The sequence below is a fragment of the Juglans microcarpa x Juglans regia genome, chromosome 8S, assembly GCF_004785595.1.
Source record: "Juglans microcarpa x Juglans regia isolate MS1-56 chromosome 8S, Jm3101_v1.0, whole genome shotgun sequence".
In the NCBI taxonomy this organism is placed as follows: Eukaryota; Viridiplantae; Streptophyta; class Magnoliopsida; order Fagales; family Juglandaceae; genus Juglans; species Juglans microcarpa x Juglans regia.
In genome coordinates, this window is record NC_054609.1 from 1,244,461 (window position 1) to 1,266,260 (window position 21,800).

At 36.4% G+C, this 21,800-nt stretch overlaps 3 protein-coding genes and 1 long non-coding RNA gene across 6 annotated transcripts; 2 read left to right on the forward strand and 2 right to left on the reverse strand.

Moving 5' to 3' along the window:
• Positions 1–3,155: 3,155 nt before the first annotated feature.
• Positions 3,156–6,500, reverse strand: LOC121243951 (pentatricopeptide repeat-containing protein At2g37320). The gene is made up of 3 exons (XM_041142009.1): positions 4,751–6,500; positions 3,873–3,960; positions 3,156–3,772 (listed from the first exon to the last, which is right to left on the reverse strand). Exons 1-2 carry the CDS (start codon positions 6,353–6,355, stop codon positions 3,958–3,960), a joined length of 1,608 nt encoding a protein of 535 aa, XP_040997943.1. The 5' UTR covers positions 6,356–6,500; the 3' UTR covers positions 3,156–3,772; positions 3,873–3,957.
• A 1,755-nt stretch (positions 6,501–8,255) lies between these two features.
• Positions 8,256–10,541, reverse strand: LOC121243954. Its single transcript, XR_005936349.1, has 3 exons — positions 10,125–10,541; positions 9,365–9,366; positions 8,256–8,898 (listed from the first exon to the last, which is right to left on the reverse strand). It is a non-coding gene; the product is annotated as an uncharacterized LOC121243954 (long non-coding RNA).
• A 178-nt stretch (positions 10,542–10,719) lies between these two features.
• LOC121243950 (ubiquitin carboxyl-terminal hydrolase MINDY-3-like) lies at positions 10,720–18,367 on the forward strand. Its single transcript, XM_041142008.1, is given in 8 exon segments — positions 10,720–11,240; positions 11,243–11,375; positions 11,949–12,027; positions 14,354–14,493; positions 15,490–15,610; positions 15,753–15,938; positions 17,011–17,082; positions 17,217–18,367. Coding segments are annotated over 8 exon segments (1,818 nt in total). The 5' UTR covers positions 10,720–10,975; the 3' UTR covers positions 18,039–18,367.
• Positions 18,368–19,050: 683 nt separating this feature from the next.
• LOC121243953 (protein WHAT'S THIS FACTOR 1 homolog, chloroplastic) lies at positions 19,051–21,731 on the forward strand. Of its 3 annotated transcripts, none has more exons than XM_041142011.1 (2): positions 19,051–20,657; positions 20,883–21,731. In XM_041142011.1, exon 1 carries the CDS (start codon positions 19,401–19,403, stop codon positions 20,643–20,645), a length of 1,245 nt encoding a protein of 414 aa, XP_040997945.1. In that variant the 5' UTR covers positions 19,051–19,400; the 3' UTR covers positions 20,646–20,657; positions 20,883–21,731. The 3 variants fall into 3 exon arrangements, with proteins under 3 accessions (XP_040997945.1, XP_040997946.1, XP_040997944.1); XM_041142012.1 differs by having other exon boundaries at positions 20,996–21,728; XM_041142010.1 differs by having other exon boundaries at positions 19,052–20,657; positions 20,853–20,982.
• The last annotated feature ends 69 nt before the right edge of the window (positions 21,732–21,800 follow it).

Here is a 21,800-nt window from a genome sequence, read left to right on the forward strand (position 1 = left end):
TGCAATATATGAATTGTAGAATTTAACTATACTACTCAATGACCCGGAAAGCACTAAAAAAATACAGAATCTTTTATTTCTATATTGTTCTCACATTTTTTCATCATTAAAGTAAGTCTCTTCTATTTTGAAAATTCCAAAAATATTATAATGGTAGAAAATCATTTTATTTAAATGATTTTAGTTAATTAAAAATATTATGAGATTTAAATTATATTAAAAATTCTAATTATTTATATGATTTTACTCTTTTAAAAATATTTAACAAAACTCTATCATTTATTTAATGATGAAATATTAATATTTTATAAATTAAAGTTAAATTTATAGTGTAATTATCTATTTTAAGTTAATTTATTTTTAATGTTTTAACATTTACCGTTGGATTAATTATGAAGATTGAAGATTAAGGGTTGAGATTTAAAATCTCAAACCCTAACTTTTTCTTTCATTTTCCCTCTTCCCTCTCTCTCTCCTCCCTCCCTCCAGCCGCACGCCTCTCTCCCTCTCGATCTCTTCTCCTCGGCTCTGCCTAGCGCAATCGGCCGCCGCTACCGCGCCACCACCAAGCCCAGTCACCGGCGACCTTCCCCACGCCAATCTCGTCCCAATGACCTCTCTCTCTCTCCCCCTCCCCCGCAACAGGCCGAAGCCTGTAGGTCTCTCTCTTCCTCTACACGCACGGGTTTCTCCCCGTAGCGCCACCGTTAGCCACCTCTACGGCACCGCACCACCACCACCAGCCCGCCGAGCTCGTCCCCACAGACCTCTCTCTTTCCCGCCGCAACAGGCCGAAGCCCGTAGCCTTCTTTCTTCCTCTACACGCACGGGTTTCTCCCCGTGTGTTGATTTGTGATTTGTGTGGAAACTTGTGTGGTGATTTTTTGATTTTGTGGTATTTTTTTGGTGATTTTGTGGTGATTTGGTTTCTCCCCGTGCATTGATTTGTGATCTATGTGAAACTTGTGTGTTGATTTGGTTTCTTCCCGTGTGTTGATTTGTGATTTGTGTGGAAACTTGTGTGTTGATTTAGTGATTTGTGTGGTGATTTTTTGATTTTGTGGTATTTGTTTGGTGATTTGGTTTCTCCCCGTGCGTTGATTTGTGATTTATGTGAAACTTGTGTGTTGATTTGGTTATTTGTGCGGTGATTTTTTTATTTTGTGGTATTTGTGTGGTGATTTGCTGTGAGATTTTGCTGTAGGTTTCGGATAGAGAAGGACGCGGAGGCAGAGAGGGACGAAAGGAGGAATATAGTGTTTTCATGTTACTGTTTATTACTGTTCACACGTTATAGCGGCTTTTAAGTATAAGGAGATATATTCATTATTAGGCCAATAGAAAAAGTATATTTAATATTGTATATATTTAATACTATATGCTTGATAATTTATGAATGTTATAAATATGCCAAATTGGATGCTAATTTTTTATAATTTATGAATATTATTATAATGAGTAATTACTTCAGTGAATTTTGAGCCATTAATTTTTTTTTTTTTTGAGAACCAAAGAACTTCATCCATTATGAAGAAAATAAAGTGTAATACAAAGCACAAGACAAACAAACTTAACAAATACATTAAGCCCGTAGGCTAATTTCAGCATCAACATCCAAACTGGCATGAAGAAAATCTGGAGGGTAATGCCACCATTGGAGAGTACTCTCCACCACCCTTGCATACCTGGCCTATTTATGTGCTATCCCATTTCCCTGCCGTCCAACATGTAAGACATCATAAGATTGGAATTGAGATAACAACAATTTAATCTCCCTAATAATAGGGTTGTAACTAAACTCTTCAATAGTATTTGACTGAATGGCTTCAACTACAACAAGTGAATCTCTCTCCAAGATCAAGTGAGAAATTCCCAAGTGAGAAATAAATTGTAAGGCCCGTAAGGCTGCAATAGCTTCAACATCCTCTACCAACAGGATACCTTCTTCCATTCTAGACATGGCCATAATTTGATAATGTTTATAAAATTAATGGCACTTATTTAGGTTTTGATGAATTTTGTCACATAATGCAATCTTATCGAGCTTTAGTAGTTGTCAACAATTGTATATAAAAAAAAAAATAGTTGTCAACAACTGAGGTATTGTATGATTTTCAGATGTTTAATGTTATTATGAACCTATATATTGAAATGTTTACCGAGTTAACAAAATTTGAGGCCCGTTTAGATAGTGAAAGCGTTTAATCTCATTTTATCATTATAATTTTTTCAAATTTTCACACAAAACATAATAAAAAAATTTAAAATTTAAAATTTTCAAATCTCAAAACAATAATAATATTAAAAATAATATTCTAATAATATTTTATTCAATTTTCATCTAAAATCATTTCATTTCATCTCACTATCCAAACCGTACCTAGATAATGCTAGGGAATTAAATCTAATAAAAAATAATTTAGTGGTTCATTAGTCAAGACCTTTGAAAACTTGTGATATTCCATCCCTATTATAAAAGCAAATTAGACATTATGTTTCTATCAAACCTCCATTGTGGCATATTTTTCAACTTAGGAGACCTTGAGAAAATTATGGAAGAGACGAAACATTTTTTAATGTACACGATTGTCTTTTTTTAGATCATGGCCTTTACATGATTGTGTTTGTGAACTATATTTGTAATTATAAGATAAAAGTAAATTTTTATTTATAATCTTGTCCAATGGATTTAGAAGTAGAGTGGGGATACATACCGCCCAGCGTTTTTTTTTTTTTCATATTTTTTAATATATTTAAATATTTAAAAATATATATATACCAATATACTTAAAATCATTTCACTAAGTAAAAAAAAAAAAAAAATATGCCAAGCGGTCAAATGGAGCGGTAAGAGTGAGGTGGCATAGTAGTATTTCTCTTAGAAGTAATGTTAGATACAGATCTTGGGTGTGTAAGTTTTACATATTCTTTTTGAAAAAACAGTAGGATCTACCATTAAAAAAAATAATTTTTTCATATAGGTTATAAATTTATCTACTTTTTTCAAAGGGAGTATGAAACTAGCACACCTTAAGACTGTAAATATTATTTCTTTTTATTTATATTTTGAGTAATGAATAAGATTTTGATATTTTATTTAAAAACTTTAAATTTTTATTTTTTAATACTGAAAAACTTTTAAAATGATAAGCAAGTCGAATCAAACCAAATCAGTTTTTTGTCAAATCTCAAATTGAGCTAAGACATAGAAAAGTTCTCGAACTTGACTCAATTACAGTTCTGTAGATTTCATATCCCCAAAAAAGCACGAACTTTTGTGGGCAAATTTGCAGTCTTTGAAGATCTTAACATACCGACTCTTTGATAAATCTATGACATGCAAAAGAGTTCAAAGAAACTTGGCTTGAGATCCTATAGAAAGACAAAATGCAAAAGCCAGTTACACAGTTACAAAGAAAGGTTTCACGTCTCTGAACAAGTTCCTAACCACTACCCTTCCTTTCTTCTTGGCCAAGCTTGAATAATATAACATTGCAGTCTAAGCATGGTAATTCAAGCTCGCTTTTTTCTTTGCCAGAACTTGAACGATACCTTCATTGAAGTCTTCATGGTTCACCCGAAGTCGAACATAATCAAGACTTTCCCTTGATGCTTCATAAATCAGGGAAAATAAGCAATTCAGTCGCGTTGAGTCGTGGGGCTAGCATGGCTGCCTCCATACAAACAGCTTTTAGCTGTGCTCCTTTGAAATCATCAGTAGACCGAGCCAGTTCCTCAAAATTTACATCTGGATAACATTCGTCTTCCTCAACTGAATCCAATATGTCAAGGAAAAGGGTTCAATTAGAATCCTGGACTGAGCACAGATTGACTGCACTGAATAGTCAAATAAAGCACTCTTGAAAACTCACCTGCAACATACGAGCTCTTGCTTCTTCGCTGGGATGTGGGCCGCTCAATTGTAAATTGTGTGTTCAGTAGTTCCTTTAAATAGCTTCACTGTAGATTAGAAATTGAATCCTCTTAAGAAAGTAAATACTAATCAGAATTTAACTCTAAATGTTTAATCCTAATTGGACACAAAATAACAATTCTTAATATATAAAATCTACATTAATAATTTAATTTGGATAGAATTTTTCCGACCTCACTGAGTTTCTAATTTACTCCCAAAATTCTTTCTGACTCTCAAAATGTCAAAACTCAACACTCTTAAAGATGCAATCCAACTTTCCAACTGAATATTTTGAAAACCAATCTGATTTGTTTATAAGACAATTAACACTCTCCAAATGGTTGGACCAAAAACTAAAATGTAAAGCCACTTGAAATACCAAGTTTAATGACAACCGAACTAGTTTGCTTGTGACGCCTGCAGATTTTAAACACAAGGTAAGAGGGCTGACTGTTTAGCCAGTAACTAACCGCCATTACAACTTGAACGAAAAGGAAGGCAAGAATATCAACAAAGTTCAAATTAGCAAGTAACATTAGAATATGAAGTTTCCAGTATATGCCCAGTCGTTACAAAATGCCTGCCACAACACACCCAAAACAGAATCTCTGCAAAGAGAACGTAGAGTAGAATAGCTACTCTCCCTCCCAGAATGCCAAACTTCAATGAAAATGTATCTTTGAATCTAATAAATCCGAGACAGTTAAAAGCCCAGGAAAGATAAAACAATAATAATAATATAAGATATAAAATAAGGAAAACGGTGATTAATAAAAATTATAGAATAATGGCCTCCAATAATACTCATATACATAGTCATTCATCTTAACTTACCCAATCGAATTTTGAATTATCAAGTTCCCACTGCAATTCAGGCTCATAGCCTGAAGATTTCATATGATCTATCAAAATGTTCAATATACCAAGAATTTCAGTCACTCTGGTGTTTGACATGTCTTCTGCTCTAAATTGGTAGACACAATCTTTAACTTCAATCCAACTGTATCCTGGATTCGTTTTCAGCCCTCTATCTTTCATTAATTTTCGCACCCTTGCAGCCTGATTCCAGTAGCCCACGCTGGCGTACAAATTTGCCAATTGCACGAGGGTAGCAGGGCAACCTGGTTCCAGAACCAGCCTTTTCTCTGCAGCCTGGATGCCAATCCAGACATTCCCGTGAAGCCTTGAAGAAGATAGCAGGGAACCCCACATAACAGCGTTGGGAGAGATTGGCATTTTTTCAATAAAATCTTGAGCCTCTTCCAGTAAACCAGCCCGGCCAAGAAGATCAACAACACATGCATAATGATCTAATTCTGGCTGTACACCATAGTCAACCATTGAATTGAAATATAACAAGCCTTGTTTAACAACAACTGCATGGCGACAGGAAGAGAGGACACCAAGGAAAGTAATGGCATCAGGTTTTACGCTTTGCCTCCTCATTTTTTCAAAAAGATCAATTGCCTGAACTGAGAGCCCATGCTGGGCATAACCTGCAATCATGGAGTTCCACGATACAATATCTTTACTGTCCATCTTTTCAAAAATGTAAAGCGCCTCTTCAGCAACCCCACATTTGCAATACATTGAGATGAGAGCATTAGCAATGTGAACATACGAATCAAACCCCATTTGAATTGTTTGGCAATGAGCAGTTCTCCCATGTCCAAGAGCTCCACTTCCCGTGCAAGCACTCAGAAGACTTGTGAACGTAAATTCATTGGGTTCCGACGTCGAGTTCCTCATCCGATGGAAAAGCTCCAAACACACATCAACCTGCCACTCTTGAGCAAATCCAGAAATAATAGATGTCCACGACACCACATTTCTAACAGGCATTTCCTCAAAAACCCTATACGCATTTTCTAACTCTGCACATTTCCCATACAAACTTATCAAAGAACTGCCAACATAGACATTGTCGACAAACCCAGTTCCTATTGCCAAGCAATGATATTGAATACCACCTATAAGATCACGTGTAGACCCGCATAAACTCAAAGCATGAGACAAAATATCCGCATCGACTCCCAAACATTCCCGTCGCAAATTCCGCTTAGGAATCAAATTCTTCCTAGAGGATGGTTTGAGGACTCCATCAACCACATATGGGATTCGAAACTCTAGATTTGAACCAGAGAAATCATCGCAATAATGTTGCTTTGAGCCTGCTCGTAAAATGTCTTGAACAAGCCGAAGATGACTCTGGCTAGTTGTGTTGACACTGGATTTCGGAGCGATAAGTTCAAGAACTTTCAACGCCTTGCCAAGTCTCTTGCTTTGCGGTGTCTGTTTCCGTTTGTGGGAAGTGAAAGGTTTAGGGGGCAATAGTGTCTGAAAACCATAAGAAAGCTTCATCCAAAAACAGCTTTGGCGAATACTCGCCCACCGAGACGGAGAAATACTCGCCCACCGAGATAGAATTGGTGCCCCCATTGAAGCTTGGCCCAAGATCTATCCCCATTATCGGCCACAACTTTGAGGCCAATCGAGACCCGAATCCTTCACCTTCACCTCCATCCCCAACACCGCCACCATCTGCGCCCGTCAACAATGATTGTTTTTTATTCGAAAGCTTTGATTAAGAAAGGCATAAATGATGTAATTTTCAATAAAAATAATATTTTTAAATATTTTTCAGATTCTTTTTATTACAAACTGCATCAATCAAATTATGTTATTTCATAAAATAATTTTTATAATTTTCTTTATAGGCATAATATTTCTCTAAAAATTTAAATGCATCAAACTTCTTCCTTTTTAAATCTAAGAGCTTGCATATAGCGGTGAATATTCTCTGTGTATTACAATGATAGAATCTATTTGGGGGGATGTGTTTCAAAACAATTTAGATTATTTTATATTTGCGGGAAACAAAATCTCTCCCTTTTCTTAGACATTTTCATCTTCTTTCATTTATATTTGGTATGTTTGAATCTTTGATGGAAGAAAAATAAAGAAAACGAGAGAGAGAGAGAGAGAGAGAGAGAGAGAGAGAGAGCATATATCTCAAAAATAGATCTTCTTGCTCAAATTGATGTTTCATTATTCAGCCTGTATTGCGCCATCAATTCTCTGTAGGCATCCATAATCTGCCAGGAAAATAATTCCAAATCAGAGGTTTTAGGATAAGCTTGGATGTTGTGATGAATTGAGTTGAATTGTAAATAATAATATTTTGTGAGTCCCATTCAGATTGATTTAATTTTTTTAAGTTGAGATGAGTTTAACTTTTTAGATTGAAATGTATGGAATACGTTGAAATAAATTTATTTTTTTATGAAAAGTTGAAAAAATAGTAAGTTCCATCGATAATTGATTTGAGATGAGTTGGGATAAATTGAGTTTACTTTGTTTCTTGCCTCTATTAAAGTACCTATCTAGGATTTTTGCAAAGGCATATTAGTTTGACGAGGCTTCATGTATTTACCCATTTAAATTTATATTTTCAAAACGACTTAATGATTTCATCATGAAGGCACTTACATAGACCAACTTATTTTATACCACAATCTACAATAAAAGCAGTGTAATCTACAGATAATTTAACATCATTTTCATTTAGTCATCTTTTATTTCTTATTTATATGGACCCAAATTCGATCACCAAATTAAACTTTCAAAACCTGGTTTCCTTCGTATGCCATATTGACATGACATAGTAAGTCTGTTGCTCATAATTCTTTTGGAACACCAACGTCATTGGGGGAGAGACTACAACTGTGGAACCTGTTGGTGCAACTACGGTTGCTTCATAGATCGTCACAGTCCTCACAAATTGATTAATACATGATGTTGTGTAATCAGAATACAAGGAGATGAACGATGGGTAATCAAGATCAGGAGATGGGTTGGAACAAGAACTCTGCTTGCCAATCTTGAGGAAATCCGTTGAAATCCAAATAATATAAGAGATCCACAAAATCTTGTGGAGTCGCATCATAAATCAAACCTGAGTCTAATGCTTGATAGCGTTCAATGAATTATGAGTATTATCCAATGGGTTTGTAGTCGTCATAATGGCAGCTATAGTCCAATTTGGATGTGCAGATTTTAGAAGCACAGCCACGCCAGCAACGTGAGGGCAAGCATTGGATGTCCCAGAGGACCAGAGGTAATATTGTAAGTGGTATTCAAGTAACTGCTTAACCCTATCTTAGCTACCACTTTGTTTGGCATCCAAGCAGACTAAACTAGGGAACTAGGTGCCATTACATCTGGCTTCAAGATACCTACTAGGAAACTCCTTGACAGACCCCTCAAAAGTAAAGCTGGTGCAGGCTTTATTCCTGTGGAGGTTTGTTTGAAGCCAATGTTGGCCATCGGCAAATTATCGGTTTCTATATGTCATCAGAACCTTGGCATCGTTAAGTTTTAACGACAATGCAAGAGCAAGGAAAATGTCTAAATTCTGGTGCTATGGGATTGCCATTGGAAAGAAGAATTGCCGGTGATGCAGTTGAATTAACTATAGAATCAAGTTGATGATCAATATGGCCAGAATCAAATACAATAATCCCATTAGGGGTCTCGTACAGACCAAGTGAAGTACATGATTGTGATAGAGCCTTGTATACCAATAGTTGGTTCTGCAAAAAGGCATCACCAAGGTACATCAACTGTCCAAAAATGGTTTCACCGTTTCCTAAACTCAAACCTACAGCAAACCGTCTATAAATTGAGGTTGTGGTGACAATTAATACCCAGGGGAACTTCTTGTTTAGTGTTTCCAATGATGGTCCGTAATTTCCCGTAGCAGCTAAGACCACCGTGCCCTTTTTCCATGGCTGCAAATGCAGCTGTTGCCACTAGATCTTCATACAATGGTTTTCCAGCCCCTAGATCACCTATGGAAAGGTTTATCACATCAGCACCATCAATGATGGCTTGTTCTACAGCAGACATCACATGTGTAAGTTTCTTGACATTCCATGCCACTTCGTAAATAGCCAACCCAACCCAACACCAATAGCTGTTCCCTAGGCATAACCAAAATAAAACATTCCATCAACACAGTTACCAACAATCATGGAGGAAACTTGGAAGAGGAGCCCATCTTATATTCTCCATGGGGTTAACACAAAAATGAACAGGGATAGTACCAATCTAAAAACCCTTAAGAAGGAAATGGTTGTGTACCTGTATCATACAACATAACCTAGCCTAAACTAGTTCCAAAAGTAAATGAATAGACAGATAAAAAAAAATGTATGAAAAAGGATTGAGGATGAGAAGTGTCTTTCACAACAAGACAAGGCCAAAAGAGCAACTAGCCTCACTTCGAGAAAGCCTTGTCGAAAATATAAATTTTAACAATAAGCTCTACAAGATTTTGATCCCTTGTTATGAATTTATTTTCATCAACACCTCATGGGTGCAAACGATCCTTTGGGGCCACACCCCCTGTAAAAAACTAGCGATTTAACCAGTTTCGTGTAGGAAAACTTCTGAGGGTACGGTGCACGGGATTGAGATTTACTTTACAGGGGTGGGTCCGAAGGGCTCTACCTTAGAGAGGTTTTCCGGCATAAAAAAAAAAAATTTAATTTCAAGGAAGTGTATTTAATTAGCCGTAGAGTTAATCTGTCATTCTAGAAGTGTGTGTGTATATATATATATATATATATATATTTATATATTGATAAGTAGAGAGCCAAGAGTTTGAACCTACTAAAACTCTTTCGACTAGAAAGAATTATCACCATGGAGATAGTGTTTCAAACAAGTTGATAATCAAAACATGTAATATTATATTTTGGTTATTTTAGAAATTAACCATTTACATCGATAAAAATATATATTAGATTGAGATAAGTAATATCTTTTATCAATGTGAATGAATAAAATAACCATTTGAATCAACAAAAGGATATTTGGCTAAAGCATTTATAAATTAACTATTAAAACTTAACCAATCTTTACTGTTTGTTTTTTTTTTAAGAATGTTTCTAATAGCGTTGAAAAGACACAAAGATAAAGCGGTTTTTTTCTCACGTATCTGCATTTAGGAGATTGATAAGAACTCATCAATTATCAATTTATCATGAGCCTTTAGGAGATTCAGAAAGTATATGAACAGGGTAATTGATCAGAACGTTAACGTGGTCCCTTGCCTGCACAGACCGTGCTTGTCTACACATTCTCACTAAAGAATAAACCATTGTACTGAACTAAGAAAGATTGGATGAGGAAGAAGTAGTCTTACTAGTCGTTCTTAAGCAGCCATCATCATCATGAATGCATCTCTCAAAATGTCGTCATCTGATTCAACATTTAATCCCGCCTTGAGCTAGCCATGCATGGCCTCCGTCCCCGAAGAACCGAAACCCCTTATCACCGACCACTCGGTCAATGCTGCTAGCCTGCTACCTCAGCCCTCGATCGGTCGTTGCCAGGCCCGTTAATCACGATATAGAGCTCATGGTCCCCCATCAATCATTGAAAAGCTGTTTTTTCTCCTTCCAAACATCAAACTAGCCGGCCTTAAAACCACACTCAAAATCCACACTTTTCTTCAACTCCGCCTTTCACCGGCGAGGTTTCTCTCCGATCGCTTTCCTCTGGCTCTCCGTCAAAAGGAAAGTTGTCGCCGGTCATTTAAGTACACCAACATGGCAACGCCCACTTAAATCCAAACACTCCCGGTACTCTCCAAACTACCCTTTACCTCTTATTACCCTTACGAACCCAATAAACGGGGGGTACAATCGTCATCCCGCCACCGATTCCTAGCATTTCCTGCACATGTGCATTTCGGGGTTCCAAATACGACACCGTCTCAACTACCCCGACCCACAATCGTCATGCTGGTGCCGCTGTAATTTGCTCCCTCTTCGAGTTTCTCTTTTCGTTCGTCGTCATTCTCTTCTCTCCTTTCCCTTAAACCAAGCCCTAGTTCTATTACTCTTCGTACAATTCGTTCGGTTCTTCTAGACATGCGATTCGATGATGGACTTCTATAAAGAATTGTTTTGAATTACTGAAGTAGACCGAGTTTTCTCAATTCTGTTCGGTTTCGCATTGATTTTTGGTTTTGGATCTGCGAGGAGGGTTTCAATGGCGGATCAGGAAGAGGAGGACCTGCAAATGGCCCTGAGGATGAGTATGCAGCACTCTCCCCCCGAGCCAAAACGGAGCAAGCCCAGGGACGCCCCACCCGGATCTCCGGCTGACTCTTCGAACGAGTCACCAGAGGCCAAGAACCGGCGGATGCAGCGGGAGCTCATGGCCGCCGCCGCAGAGAGGCGAATGCTGCCGGCAAGGACCGCCACTCCCATGGCGGGTGTGCGTTCGGGTTCCGCATTGCAGGTTGATAAGAAAGAGGGGAATTGGGGGCGGAAGAGGTGACTTGGGGGAAGGAGCTATCGGGGGAGGAAGCGAAGCAGTTGTTTTCGATGGTTTTTGGGAATGAGGTTTCGAAGGACATTCTCGCACAATGGACTAATCAGGGAATAAGGTGGTAACCTTTTATTTGTGAACGTGGTTCTCAAAGGATGAAGTTTTTCTCTATTCGATGCAAGTCTGAAATTTCTTATCATTTCGTTGTGTTTAGGCAATTAGGATTTGTTGGATGGGATGTGGAATTTGATAAATTCACTTAGTGCTGTCGATTTTTTAGAGGTGTAGTGGTTGTTTTGCGGTGATATTGCAATGCAGTTCTTTATATGTTAGCGTCTTGAATTTAGGTTGGCATTGCACTCCTCTGCGCTTTCATTGTGATTGCATTATTATAAAAAAGTAGGCTTGTTTTCCTTTCTTGAGAATGTCTACATGCATTCTTCATCTTTTTTCATCTTGCTTGGTAAGTACATATATCCTTCATCTTTTTATGAGTATGTTTTGAGATCGCTGATATCTATGACAGTCATTTCCTTTTCAAAAATATGTCCAATGTATATACTTCCCTGTAATAATTAAACAACTAATCTTTTTTACTTATAAAAAAAAAAATAATTAAACAACTAATCTTTATGGTGGTTTCATGTTCTTGCACTCCATTTGCTAATATCACAAAGCAACTTTCATACAGGTTTAGTTCTGATCCAGAAACATCTATGGGCCTAGTGCAACATGAAGGTGGGCCCTGTGGCGTCTTAGCAGCCCTACAAGTAATGCCCTAATCACTCAAAATAGTGTATCTTTGTTTCCTGTATCATGCAGTGTGTGACTCAATTTTGTTTTGTGCTGTGCCTATTGCTTTCAGGATATTTTGTGGTGCCATGGCACATATGCTCTCTGAAATGGTTTCTTGTTTTGAACATCCTAGTTTTGTGACATATACCTGCAGCAACATGATGAGTTTGCAATTTCATTTGATGTTGAACTCTAAATCTACTACTTTGGGCTAATGAGTTATTTAACTAGTTGATTGGTGGATCTTTATGGGAGCTTTAAGTAACCGATAAAAAAAAAAAAAAAAAAAACCACTTTATGGGAACTTTAAGGGTATAAAGTGCAATTGTAGAAGACATGCCACGACCTTTGAAGTTGGATGTTGGAGTTGTTAAATTTTAGTAGCTATTTTTACTCCTGTTAAGGTAACTGATAGATCATTTTTTTAAAAAAATCACATAACATAAACAAACAATAGAAATCCTTTTGAACACGTATAAGCACCTACAGTTCTACTATTCCTCTATTTTTTCAAGTTACTGGGTCTGTATATGACAGTATTAATATATTGTTTTGAAAGTTGGATTGAAATTTACATATGGGCTCTGCCGTTTATTAATTCACTTTGGGAGATACTTTAACCAGAGAAAGAAAACCACGGGCAGTTTTAAAACTGGGTGATTTGAAGTGTTTGTCCCTCACTCTTGAAAGTTTTTTTTGGATGCATCTAGAAGTTCTATTACTACAGTTGTCTTCTTCCACCATTTTTCTATTTTTTTTTAATCTTCTTCTCTAAACAAAAAATTTGCTGACCTGGTCACTTTCAATGAAAAGACTTCCTTGGAATGCTTTCAGCTATAATTCATTTTCTTCTAGTTTAAAGTGCAACAAGACGTGGTTAAAAGTGTGTAATCTAAACTGGAGAAGATATATAATTAAGTGCCCAGACTATGACCTATGAAAAAAAAAAAATTCCTGGACTATAAGTTTGTGGCATATGACAGGCTGTTAAATGGGAAGATGCAAATATGTAAGGCGACAAATTAGGTTTAACTTGTCATAATTATTATTCTTATATAAAAAAAAGTTAATTTGAAATACTGTATAGTTATGCAGTACTAAATGGGATATGTTTTTCATTTGTCTTGAAGTTATGAAATGTCTACAAGTTATGGAATGGGATCTCAAATTTCTAAGACCAGACCTGTTCAAATATCACATCGCCCTAGAAATCCCGTCAGCTTGTTATTCCCTCCTTTCCCAAAGATTCTCTCAGGTGAACTTTTAGTGTTAGAAACCATCAAATAAATTAGATGATTAGGCAAAGAAGTTTGTTATATTATACATGGAGTATGTTTATGTGACAACTTTCCTCCTGGTAATTTTGTCTGTTTGACTGGGAGGGTGGTTGATCTGTTAGCTAGTTAAAGAGGGCTTAAGGGTATCCCCAAGATTGCAGCCGTGTGGAAGATGGCTCACATTTGTTTACTATGGTGCATTTGAAGGGAAAGGAATGACTGAAATTCTAAGGATCAGGATCACTCCCTGGAAGAATTTAAGGCCTCGTTTGGTTATGCAGTTCAAATGAGATAAGATGAGATGTTTTGTTGAAAATTGAATAAAATATTATTATAATATAATTTTTTAATATAATTTTTGTTTTGAAATTTGAAAAAGTTTAATTGTTTATTATATTTTGTGTGGGAATTTGGGAAAGTTTTAATGATTATATGAGATGAGATAGTTTGGTTTTGTGTAACCAAAGCAGCCAAGAGTTTTTTCTTGAAGACTTTATTTATGTGGGCCATTGCTACAGATTTTGATGGGCTCAGCCTTCATGATTTCCTTGCATCTATTTCTAGTTCCTAACTAGGTGTATTCTCGTGTATTCTTCCAGTGTACTTGGGCTATGCCTATTTCAATATTAATAAAATATCTTCTTACTTATAAAAAAAATCTTGGTCATTATACTGATGTAATTATGAAATCTTTGCATGATGTCATTTGCCTTGATTTTTTTTTGTTCTTTGCTTTCCTTTCTTAAGGCACGTGAAGGGTTCATCTTGTGATCTTTAGTTGTTCAATTTGACGTTGTTAATAACTATCATGGAACTTTTTGCTACATATGATAAATTTGTTTATGTGGTTAATATATCAGATATGTCGCTAACAGAATTTGTTCCAGTCCGATCAAAGTTTATGTTATTTAAAGATGTTTTAAAATTGCTTTAATTTACATATAACAAAGGTTTTAAAATTGGCAAGAAGTAACATTTTTTCTGGTACTTATGTGTGTTCAATACTGTTTTTTGGGTTTTGCAGGCATATGTTCTCAAATACATTCTTTTCTTTCCAAATGAATTAGGTAGCGTGACACAGAATTTGGGTTCAAGGAGATTGTCTACAGGTGAATGTATTGCATCAAATAATTTTCCTTCTCTCACCGAAGATGCAAAAGCAAGGTGAATCATATTTGCATGGTAAAGCATATACATCATGTTTTAGTCTAGGTACAGACACTGTTTTAAACTGTACAGTTCAAGTTCAATTGCTTAATACTTCATGCAAAGAAAGACCTTTGACTATTAAAAGTATTGGAATGCATAGATTGATTCTATGCCATCTCTGTTGTAGTGTTTGGTTGCGTGTTGATCTGCAAGTGTGCATACCTTTTTAACTAACATAACTTATCAAAAAGAAAAAAAAAAATTGCTTTATAACATAAATTCAGGATTTTGGGCTTTTCTTCAAGTTGTTTCCTTTTGACCTAATCAAATTTTTTATTTTTAATTTTTTATGGCTGTGTTGGTGCCTGATCCATAATTTTAAATATATTCTCTATTATGTTTTATGTGCAGCGCTTTGTTTTTGTACAATGTGGCTTTTTTAATTTCATTTTTGCTTGTGATCTTTTAGCTTAATTGGTTTCAGTCAAGTCTCAAATGACATGTACTACTTCCGTATTCTATCTTCAGGGTTTTTGTTCGTAGTTTTAGGTTGTGTTTGGATTTTGAAGTGAGTTGAGTTGAGATGATAAAATATTGTTAGAATATTATTTTTTTAATATTATTATTATTTTGGGATTTGAAAAAGTTGAATTGTTTATTATATTTTGTATTGGAATTTGAAAAAGTTATAATGATGAGTTGAGATGAGTTGAGATAGGTTGATGATCCAAACGAAGCCTTAATCTACATTGATAAACACATCTGAGTATTAGTCACACAAAAAATAGCCTGGAGTAGTTGCTTGAAATCTTGATATTCTCTCATCCAGATAAAGTGTTCCTCATTATTGTGAACTGGGGATAATATCTCTTATTTGTTACTTTGTTCTTGTGATACCAACTGGTAAGCATTGATTCATGTTGGACAACTTGGTGATTATTTGATGACTGATAGTTGATTACTGCTACTCATGGAATATGGTTGTTGAAAACTATGTTTGATTTTTTACAGAGCCCTGGTTAGAAGTATGGTTGAGATATTGTTTTTATGCGGAGATGGTAAAAGTGTTGTGGTGGCAACTCTGAATGTCATAACCCACAATGTTGAGGCTGAAGACAGTTTGAGGGAGGAGGTAATGTGAATTTGTTTTGTTACTGAATCATATAGTTGAAAATTTTAGTTGAATTGAAAGTCCAAACTTGTCATTTATTTCTCTTTGCTGAATACATTTTGCATTCCTTCATTTCTGATTGGTAATTTGCTCTATTTCTCAGATCATTGCAAAATCACTTGATGGTCTGTCAATTGAATCAGCATCTGACTTGCAGAAAATTCTAAGAGTTGAGACATACACATCGCAAGAAAGTGCATTTCAGATTCTCCAACAATTGATTCCCTTTTTCCAAAGTCGTATGGGGGCAATGCTATTTCTTATTTCTGCTTTACTTTCACGAGGACTGGTATGCTTGTCTGCCCCTGTATTTCAGGGTACTCTCGTCTCTTTTTTTAGACATTTTTTTTAAATATAAATATACTGATGTTTTCTCAGTTAGACTTAGAGCTCATTTTGTGATTATAAGGGCAAGAGATGGGGTACCACCTGTAAAATTATCAAAATTGTGCGGAATTGTATTCTCAATTTTGAAAATATAACTTGATTCAATGCCTAATAATAATTAAATTTCCAAGCCCATAGTGTAGATGATTTTAATGGTTTGGAAGATGCGAAGTTAGTGAAGTATTTTCTTATGTATTGAGACTATCATTAACCCCAAAGCTTTAAAATGTTAAGTCTACAGATCAAACTTATTCTTCTTGAATTGTTAAGTCTAGCGGATCAAACTTATTCTTCTTGAATTGGATTCTATGATCCATTACTTATCAACCCAGGTTGTATACCAATTCTCATGCACTTGCCAAAAGAGAGTATCAGATGCATATATTGTACCTTCTCACAATATACGAACAATGTGTTATGCATAAATTAAGTCCTTTTAAGACTCACCTTTTAACAAGTCCCGAGGCACAATATAAGCAAAATAAGTCTATTTAGAACTGTTGACATGTGTTACTCTGGCTTCTTTTCAATTGCTCAAATTGGCTCCATTTATTCAAGCTGTCTAAATGTATGGAAGCTTCCAAATTCTAACGGATGTTCCATGAGAAATGTTTGATATAGATTTGCTTAGTCAATATCATTGTTATCATTGTAGAAAAAGCCAGAAACCTCATCAGAAGTCCGTTGCAAGATTACTTTAAAGTACCATCTAGATTTCTAAGAAGCAATTAGTCTGAGGTTTTAAGGACTTAAGTAGATCTGTAGAGCCATTGAAGTATGTATAAGCCCATATCTAAAACTTTCAGTACCTATAAAAAATACATCTAAAGGTTTTAGTCATATCATGTTTATCTATTGAATCTCATAATCTGGTGTGACGATATTGTCAATTGAATGCACTTACTGTTGTTGTTCTTCAGTTCTTTGCTTGGGTTGGCTATGTTACCAATTTATCCAAAACTATTTTTTTGTAGGACTCTGTTCAAGCTGACAGGGATGATCCCAGCCTACCTCTAGTCACTGCTCCATTTGGGCATGCCTCTCAGGTATATAAGCCTGTGTTGACTTATCTGATTTGGTGCTTTGGCAATTGATCCGTGGGATGCTTTCCCTTATAAATCTTGTGTCACTGTTGGACCGTACATAGTATTAAGTCCTTCTCTTGAATGCTATGCAACAGGAAATTGTAAACCTACTGCTCTGCGGGCAGGCTGTCCCTAACGTGTTTGATGGGAGGATGGATTTGGGTGGTGGCATGTTTCTAAAGGGCATATTCAGAAATGTGGAAGTTGGATTCCTAACTCTGCTAGAATCTCTCAATTTCTGTAAGGTTGGACAGTTTCTGAAATGCCCAAAATGGCCAATATGGGTTGTCGGGAGTGAGTCACATTATACAGTTATATTTTCTCTTGATACAACTGTTCAAGACGAGAATGAGCTGGAAGAAAGGGAATCACAGGTACGGAAAGCTTTTGATGCTCAAGATCAGAGTGGAGGTGGTGGCTTCATTAGTGTGGAAGGCTTCCATCAAGTACTCAGGGACACAAACATAAAGCTCACCCCTGAGAAAATTGATCACCTTTGCAACACGGGTTTTATTGTATGGAGTGAGTTCTGGCAGGTTATTTTAGATTTGGACAAGAGCTTGGGAGGTTTAAAGGATTCATCTGGATTGATGGGCAAGAAGGTGTTTGACCTTTACCATTTTAATGGGATTGCAAAATCAGATTTGAATGGCAGCCACATATCAACTGGAGGCGAAACTCCCGTGCAAAGACCAAGGCTTACAAAATTGAGGGTTTCAGTACCACCAAGGTGGACGCCTGAGGAATTCATGGCTGATGTAGCAGTGTCCTCGGCTTCTGGTGGAAACGAATCTGGAGGGAAAGAGACTGAAGCTAAACCGGAGCCATCTCAGCATGCACCTTTGGTGGACTGCATAAGAACACGCTGGCCCCGTGCTACTTGCAATTGGGTGGGGGATCACCCTAGTATTGTGTGAAAGATTTAATGATTGGGTCCTTCGTTCTTAGTTGTGGGAACCATAGACAGCATGAATGGAAAAGCAAGCACAGGTAAAGTGAGGATAGATTTGCTTGTTTGGTTTGATTGCGTTTGGGGCACATGAATCGGGTCCATGAACTGGTTTTGTCAGTCTGAAATATGTGCATAGCCATTTGTACTCTGTATTCTGTATGTTTGACTCCCAATTAGATTTTGATATGCCAACACAAGAAAACGGAAGGAACTTTGTGATATTCTTGTCACTCGAGTTGTAAAATTCATTCATGTCTACCTTTATCTATTAGAGGAACATTTTCTTTTTCTTCATTTCTGTTGTTGTTGTTGTTGTTATTGTTATAATATCATGGCCTTAGCTTTTTGAGGTTTCCTTTGTCCCTAGTTTTTCTCACTCTGATGTTTTGACTGGGAAAACATATTGACCTGTTAACCAACTGGTACCTTTTCCACTGTCTTGTTTCTGTATCATTTTATTTATTTCCGTATTGTTTTTGCTTTTGATTTGTTTTGTTTCAGAATGCTTAAAGTGTTGCAGTTTAGACTTTAGAGCTACTTGTTTTACTTATCCCCCCATCATTATTAGTTCATGTTATAATCTTTTCAAAATAAATGAAATAAAGGGATCTATTGATTTTTGGATTGGGAAACAGACTCCTAACTCACTCCTACTTGTTAGTTCTGTTTATACCAATGAAAAAATACAAAATTTGGATTAGAAGGTCGGGTCAGGTCGGGCGAACCTTATTTGAATTTAAAGAGATTAGTCGAGCTGAGTCAATTTTTCCGGTAAAATTAAATTATTTCCATTAGTTAACATCAATAAATTGCAGATTATATACACAATTCTCTACTTGAAAAAGAAGGTTTTTGTTATGAAATTTGAGTCAATTTGTTGAATGTTAGATTATTTTTAAGAGCATTATTATTCTTTATTCTATATTTTGTCACTTTCAACAATTATACCTATTAATGTTATATTTGATCCATTTAAATGATTTGGAATGATAAAATTTAAAATAAAGACTAATATTTTTCTATTTTTATTAATTAAAATATATAATTTATAAAAGTAAAAGTTTGCTAAAATAATAAAACAACCTAAAAAGAAAAAATAAGTACTCTCATTCTGTGCAGCCATTAAACTATTCTTATTAGCCGAAGGCCCGGAAAGGGGCAGCAGCTCTTTTAGAATCAACAATCAATGTGCATGATATTCGTTAGAAAAAAAGGCACGGCGAAGTTGAAAAAACCTCGAGGAGATTAACGGTAGGCACCCGTGTTATCCCTCAGTACTGGGTCTTGAAGATCAGTTTGCAAAGAACCGAACTTTTTGTTAATCGAAATGCTTCGGAAAAACCCCAGTTTTAGGAACAATCCATTTTATGTTCCTCAATCTCTTCAGTATCTTGTCCGAAAATTCTCACTCTGGTCAATGAAGAAAGAACCGGATCTCGAATCCGCTCTGTCTAGGAACCGTAGGTGGGTTGTCAATAATCAGATCAAGAACATCATTCTTCGGTGCCCCGACCGGGTGGCGCCGGTGAAGTTCTTGCAGAAGAAATTCAAGACCCTTGATCTACAGGGCAAAGCTCTGAACTGGCTCAAGAAATACCCGTGCTGCTTCGACGTTTATCTCGAAGGCGACGAGTACTACTGCCGGCTGACAAAGCGGATGATGTTTTTGGTGGAAGAGGAAGAGGCTGTCAAAGATATGCAGGAACCGGTGTTCGTCGAGAGATTGGGGAAGTTGCTTATGATGAGCTCGAATCATAGACTCAATGTCGTTAAACTTAATGAAATAAAGAGGAATTTCGGTTTTCCAGACGACTATCTGATTAGAATCGTGCCCAAGTATTCGGATATGTTTCGGGTTGTTAATTACAGCGGAAGACGGAGTTCGATGGAGATTGAACTGGCTTCCTGGAACCCTGGTTTCGCAGTTTCTGCCATTGAAGCCGCCGCTAGGAAGCAGGGTTCTGAGCCATGTTTTTCATGTTCATTGCCCTCTAGTTGGGTGAAGTCATGGGAGAGATCTCGTAAATTCAACTCAACGCCGTACATTTCGCCATACTTGGAAATCAGAGGTTTGATGGAGGGATCAATGGAGATGGAGAAGAGGACTGTGGGCTTGGTGCACGAGCTGTTGTCGTTGACACTGTGGAAGAAAGCGTCAATTTTGAAGCTAGGACATTTTAGGAGAGAGTTTGGCTTGCCAGAGAAACTGAATGTTCTGTTGCTCAAACATCCAGGCATTTTCTACGTTTCGAATAAGTATCAAATCTATACTGTGCTTCTTAGAGAAGGATATAAGGGGTCAGAGCTGATTGATAAAGATCCTCTGGTTGTTGCTAAAGAAAATTTTGGGGAACTGATGCAGGACGGACTTCATGAATATAATCGGAGGCGACATTTACTGAATTTGGAGAAGAAAAAGAAAGACATTGTATTGAGGGGATTGGAGAAAAACAAGACCAGAAGCTCTGAAATGTCCGACAATGATGATGGGGGAGTTAAGTTGGGAGGTCTGTTTGATCCGGAAGAAAGAAAAAGATTCTATAAAGTTCTCTTTGATGATGCTGTTCCATAAAATCTAATTGAGGTATGTTCTTGGGTTCAAGATATTAACTTTCAGTATGTAATTTTCCCAGTTTTTGGAGGTTGCGTATCTTTCCATGGCTTGCCCATCACCATTTTTTCTTATTTATTGGAATATCAATGATCATTCAAGATGGTTCTTTTAATTTAATTATGTATCAGGGAATATGTAATCGGATTATATATGACATTGTAACAGTTCAAATTCTGTTTTTCTGACAATAAAAAGGTCAGGAAAGCATCTGAATATTGACTCGATCCAGGTAGTTTAGAAGACATGATGAAGAAGACTTGAGGGTGAAAGTTGCATAAATACTCCAATGAAGGATTCTTTGTTGGCAGGAATGGCGATTTGCTTCCCACTGAGACTTTTGCTCTCTCTCTCTCTCTCTCTCTCTCTCTCCTGCCCTGTCTTGAGGAAATCTCCATTGCCGACACCTGAACCTCTCAAAAGAACATGTTGGCACTGATTGTCTGGGTCTTCAGAATTATGACATCTCTTAACTTCTGAATAATAAGAAATTGTGGTACTTTTAGACCCGAATCATTCAAGACATTGCACTGAAATGACATCTCGATAATGCTACTTAAGGCGTGTTACAGACATAGTCATCATTATGTTTTTCATTGGGAGTATGGTGCCAAAACGAAACAATTGAACATAGAAACCGGTATCAGGTAATATGAAGACAAAAGTGTATTGGTGAGTAACATTAATCTCAAACCTTGCATTGAGTATTAGACGAGCTGAAATTTGCATAGCCTTTACATATTGGATCGATAACATTATACTTTGTCCAGCAATTCTATGAAAGAGACAATTTTGGGCACAGCTCTCTCATTCCCTTCCAACACTTTTCTTGATTTGTGAGAATGTGATTGAAATCACCCACACATACCCAAAAAGTGTATTATTGGTAGCAACTTAATTATTACAAAAAAATTCTAGACAGTACACTCTCATCTTACTGTCATGAGATAACATCGATCATCGGCAAAGTGTTTTTATTTAAAAAATAAGAGATGAGCATTATATATAATGTGTTAAAACTGATATAAGAATGCGGTTTCTGACATTATTCTTTTATTACTTCAAATCAATTTTTTTAGAATAAAAATTAGATGGTATTCGTCGCGGTAATGTAGA

Bases quoted from the DNA above. Each gene is read 5' to 3' on its own strand.
- LOC121243953 (XM_041142011.1), top strand. From the start codon at position 19,401: ATGCTTCGGAAAAACCCCAGTTTTAGGAACAATCCATTTTATGTTCCT.
- LOC121243951 (XM_041142009.1), bottom strand. From the start codon at position 6,355: ATGGGGGCACCAATTCTATCTCGGTGGGCGAGTATTTCTCCGTCTCGG.